Genomic DNA, 5,419 nt, shown 5'->3' with positions numbered 1-5,419 from the left:
AACCAGCTTGTTCAGATTGACTTATCTAGCTTTAGGCTGGTTAGTTTTATTCTCCTTAACGTTTTGTTTTTCTGGCGTGTTTTATAGTTGTGCTACTGTGAAGCAACATGTGGTTTTATCCTGTGGAAGGTGCTGTAATAAATAAAGTTCAACTCACCTTACTAAGGTAAAGGCAATAGTCAAAGGTAATATCCGATTTTCCTGTGTGCGCCTGTTGATAATCACCACCAGGTGGCAGTATTATCTACATAAATACCGAGCTGAACTTCATGCTAGAATTGAGGTACACTTCATTCCCGCCAATGTGTCAGGTGTTATTCTGGAGACGCCTGGTTGTGAGAAATGAATTACACCTAGAGTGTATCATTGATTCACCAGAACCCAAATGTTGAGTTCACAGACTAAATCATGTGGGTTAAAGGAAGAAAAGATGCTAACCAAGCATTGTCGTGTGGCCACCTGACCTCGGAAAAACGTTGTTCTTCAGAATTATTAATCTTTTATTTGAATATATAGACTGTGGTTGACTTGATTTCGTTGTCTGGAGCTGTCCAGAGCCTCGGGGTGCTGGAAACGAAGCAAAGGTGGCTTCTTATATTATTTAATCTTCTTTAAGATCAGCAGTTTAAACTATGTCCATTCTTATATTTTGGTTTGGAATATTGATTTCAATACTGTGGTATACACATGCAAAAAAAAACGCTGCTATACCAGTATTTGCCACCAGGGTTGGTGTTTTCTGGGTTATGCTCAGTACAGTTTCTCTCCACACATAGTGTTTTGCATTGCATGCTAATAAAAGTATCGGTTTTGGTCTTATCTGACCACAACACCTTAGTGACCTGTGCCAAACTGTTTTGTTTCTTGTTTTTTTTATTTCTACAATGCCTTTGTTCTTCCCACGTACCTATCTAATCGTGTCAACAGATTATCTGCCCTTGACTGTGGATTTCTGCAGCTCCTCCAGAGGTGACATGGGCTGCTTGGCTATTTCTTTGATTAATATCGGATCGAATTTCTGAACAATATCACCAGAACATAATTAGATAAAAGACAAGATTTAGAACTAGATTATCCATGTGTGTTTACATGATGACAAAGTATGTTTTTGTTTATTTTTTATCTAAAAGTGTGTGTATTCCTTATGCAAAAATAATAATCATCTGGGGTATTCTGCATACCAAATGTGTAGTTGTGCTAATTTTGTAAAGTGTTCTAAAAAAAATAGGAGTTTGATTTTAAACTGCACTTAAGAAGCTGTAACACATATTTGATTTGAAATCTTTCAGCGTCTTAATCACAATTTTATTGACATTTCACAAACATATGGGATTTGTTTTTCTGTTTTGGCTAAGATAAAATGACAGTAATATGGTGGATTTCTGCCACTTGAATGAAAGAAGCACAAGCACATGGTTTTTGATAATTATGTTTTCATAATAGTTTCAGCTGTGAAACAAACAATCATGAGATTGAATCTCCTATTTGTGGCTTTGACACTCAAAGTCATGACACTGGATATAATAATTATTTTGGAAGTGAAAATCACAATTTACCACCTAAGATGTAAGACTTAATGTCACAATTTTGAGGGTTAAAGTTATAATCTTTATGTTATATCTCACATCACTGCGCTTAGTAGTCAAAACTAAGTTTTGGAGTATCATAATTGGAAGTTGTAATGTCTAGTTATTCTCTATTATTGGTTTTCAGTGGTATATTTATGTGTTCCAAGTCATATTTGTGACATTCAAACTTATCATTTGTACTTTAGATTTCATGTCATTGACTCTGAAAATGCAAATAATATACTATCATTCATAAATGTAACTATGAATCTCAGAATTATTCATTTGAAAGTCAAACTTCTGAATTAATGACAATCAATCTTGCAATTCTGACACTGAATGTTACACGAGCATGATATTCAGTCATAATTCTAACTTTAAATCTGGAATCTGTTACTTTGACCGTCAAAAATATCAGTTTGATGCTCAAAATGACAATTTTACACCTTAGAATTATGAACTTGAAAATGAAAATCGCAACTGAAGTTAAAAATAATGACTATGAAACTCAAGATTAAATTTCACAATTATCACTTATAACACTTGTGACCAGTTTATGTATTTTGGGTGCCGGAAACACAGAAGCAAAAAGCCAGTTTTTTTTTTTTGTTTTTTTTTTGTTTGTTTTTTTCCCCTGTCTTTGCTCTTCTGGTCATCACTTGCTCTCATTGGCTGAAGTGATTGTAGAATTTCCATAAAGGAGGCAAGTGGCGAAAGGACTCACTCGGTGGCAAGCCGGTGGTGCGTCACAACTCCTTAAGAAACAAACACAAAAAAAACGGGTGGAGATAGAGGTGGGAGGAAAAAGAGGACTAAAATAGCGCAGAACCTGCGGGTCAATGTCCACCAATGGCCACCAAGTCATTTGTGGTCTCAGAGCGGAGAGCAGAAAAGTGCCACAGGTGATGGAAGACATGAGCTGCTCTGAGCGTCACAGTGTAAGCGGGTAGAAGGTGGCGAAATCAATCTCTGTATCGAAAACTTTGCCATGTGAAGAAAGAGGCTCAAAGAAAAAAAAAAAGAAAAAACTCTGCAAAGTTGCAGAAGTTGAATCTGTTTAACCACGTCACTTCTCGGGAGACCATGAAAGTGCATCGCATGAGAACAAGTGGAGGAAGCTGCAGAAAGCCATCTCTTCACCGATGAGGCAGCCAAGTTCCCCTGCGCCTCTCCCTTTACGCACAGGCGAGGCGAGGCAGGAGACCACCACATCAAGACGCTGAAAGATCGGAAGCACAACTACTTTTCCTTTCTTTTTTTTTTCTTTTTTTTTTTTTTACTAAGACTCTTAACTTTTTAATAAGAGAAAGCGGAAGGGGGGGAAGCACATCATGGATGGAGAAGGAGGATCGTTCGGGCTGGCAAGATCAGCCGCTGTAAAACTCTCCGAGATGGGCGAGAGGACCAAGCAGCTGGGCTCCGCGATGAAAGACCCTCACCAGCAGAAGCGGATCATATTAGTGATTGTTTGCGTGGCTCTTCTGCTGGACAATATGCTCTACATGGTCATTGTGCCAATTATCCCAGACTATCTTGCTGACCTGGAGAGCGAGCAATCAGAGCACGTCCACTTAGTGCTGCACCCCAACACTTCCTCAGCCAACAGCACAAGTCAAGACAAAAGCAACAAGGACAATTTGGACATCCAGATAGGTGTCCTTTTCGCCTCTAAAGCCATCCTGCAGCTCCTGGTCAACCCACTCTCAGGAACGTTCATAGATCGAGTCGGATACGACATCCCTCTCCTCATCGGGCTAACCGTGATGTTCGTCTCCACCTGCATTTTCGCCTTCGCGGAGAACTACGCGACGCTGTTCGTGGCCAGAAGCCTGCAGGGTCTGGGCTCAGCTTTCGCGGACACCTCCGGCTTCGCGATGATCGCTGACAAGTACACGGAGGAGGCAGAGAGGAGCCGAGCGCTCGGCATCTCCCTGGCGTTCATCTCGTTCGGGAGCCTGGTGGCGCCTCCCTTCGGGGGCGTCCTGTACGAGTTCGCCGGAAAGAGGGTCCCCTTCATCGTGCTCGCCTCTGTCTGCCTGGCTGACGGCTTTCTGCTGCTTACTGTCATCAAGCCCTTCTCCAACAGGACTCGGGAGAACATGCCAGTGGGCACCCCGATATACAGACTCATGATAGACCCCTACATCGCCGTGGTGGCCGGGGCGCTCACCATGGCCAACATCCCGCTGGCCTTCCTGGAGCCGACTATCGCCAACTGGATGGAGACCACCATGCACTCCACTCAGTGGGAGATGGGACTCACCTGGCTGCCGGCCTTCTTCCCTCACATCCTGGGTGTGTACATTACTGTTAAACTGGCCGCGAAGAACCCCCACCTGCAGTGGTTCTACGGGGCTTTAGGCATGGTAATCATAGGGGCCAGCTCATGCACGGTCCCCGCATGCAAAACTTTCGGGCAGCTCATCGCCCCGCTGTGCGGCATCTGTTTCGGCATTGCGCTGGTGGACACGGCGCTGCTGCCGACACTCGCGTTCCTGGTCGACGTGCGCCACGTCTCCGTGTACGGCAGCGTTTATGCCATCGCTGATATCTCGTATTCGATCGCTTACGCCATGGGTCCGATAGTGGCCGGCCAGATCGTGCACAACCTTGGCTTCGTCCAGCTGAATCTGGGCATGGGTCTGGTCAACGTGCTTTACGCGCCGGCGCTGCTGCTGCTGCGCAACGTGTGCCAAATGAAACCGTCTTACTCGGAAAGGGATAACCTGTTAGACGAGGCTCCGCAGGGGCTGTACGACACCATCAAGATGGAGGAGGTGAGGGCTAAAAAGAAGGGCTACAGTTCGTCGGGGAATTGCTTGTCGGTGGACGAAAATGGGTTCGATCCCTTCAGAGCGCAGCAGTCCTCCGGTCCAGAGTACACCTAGACATTCCCGGCGGTGAGGAGTTTGATTCTGAGGAAGAGGCAGAAGGTCCTAAACTAGTGATTTCAACTTTTATGTGTGTACAATATAAAACACCCAATCAAGAAAATCATGATTGTGTGAGATGATTGCCAAAGCATCTATTACTTTCTTTCTTTCTCTCTTTTTTCTTTTTCTCTTTATGTCTTTCTTTGTTTCTTTTTTTATTTATCTCCTTCCTTCTTTCTTGTTTTCTTCCTTCCTTCCTTCCTTCCTTCCTTTCATTCTTTCTTTCTTTTTCCTCATACTGTGTCAAAAAAAAGTCTACGTGGCGTTCGTCAACAGGAGTTTTTGTGAGAGAACTCGTTGAATTTGTGTGTACTACTGAGTATTATATTAAAAGAATAAAGACAATAATTAATGTGTGGGACCAACCAAACTGTAAGCAGCACATTCTCTCCCTCCTTCAGCACAGCACAAAAATAATAGAACATTATCTTCTAGTTAGTTTTGCACATCGAAAGGCCTCCGTAGATTAACGATTTTGTGAATTATTCTCCAGATGCGTTTTATTTTTCTGTGGATATTTGAAGATAAGTGTGTCATGGTAAACGGGATCTGTACATGATGTGGGTATATGCACAATGTAGAATTGTTAACGCGTTTGTTTGTTTGTATGTTTGTTTGTTTGTTTGTTTTTTTATTTGTGCGTGTGTGTGTGTGTGTGTGTGTGTGTGTGTGTGTGTGAAGACGACGGAAACAACAATGTCCTGATGAACAAATGTGTTTATTGGGATGAGCTGTGGTTTAATAAATCTTTGTTTGGATCTGTGTTACAACAGTGGTTTCGTTTTTATTTCACTGTAGCTCAATAAAAAACGGAAACCATCCCATAGATAGATAGATAGATAGATAGATAGATAGATAGATAGATAGATAGATAGATAGATAGATAGATAGATAGATAGATAGATAGATAGATAGATA

At 42.5% G+C, this 5,419-nt stretch overlaps 1 protein-coding gene across 1 annotated transcript; it reads left to right on the top strand.

Moving 5' to 3' along the window:
• The first annotated feature begins 2,291 nt into the window (after positions 1-2,291).
• Positions 2,292-4,672, top strand: LOC103481437 (probable vesicular acetylcholine transporter-A). Its single transcript, XM_008436871.2, has one exon. The coding sequence runs from the start codon at positions 2,900-2,902 to the stop codon at positions 4,454-4,456; it is 1,557 nt and encodes a 518-aa protein (XP_008435093.1). The 5' UTR covers positions 2,292-2,899; the 3' UTR covers positions 4,457-4,672.
• Positions 4,673-5,419: the final 747 nt, after the last annotated feature.

Source organism: Poecilia reticulata, linkage group LG19 (genome assembly GCF_000633615.1).
Source record: "Poecilia reticulata strain Guanapo linkage group LG19, Guppy_female_1.0+MT, whole genome shotgun sequence".
Lineage (NCBI taxonomy): Eukaryota > Metazoa > Chordata > Actinopteri > Cyprinodontiformes > Poeciliidae > Poecilia > Poecilia reticulata.
This window is presented reverse-complemented; position numbering and strand designations above follow the sequence as displayed.

Excerpts from the sequence above, each read along its gene's own strand:
- LOC103481437 (XM_008436871.2), top strand. The coding sequence starts at position 2,900 with ATGGATGGAGAAGGAGGATCGTTCGGGCTGGCAAGATCAGCCGCTGTA.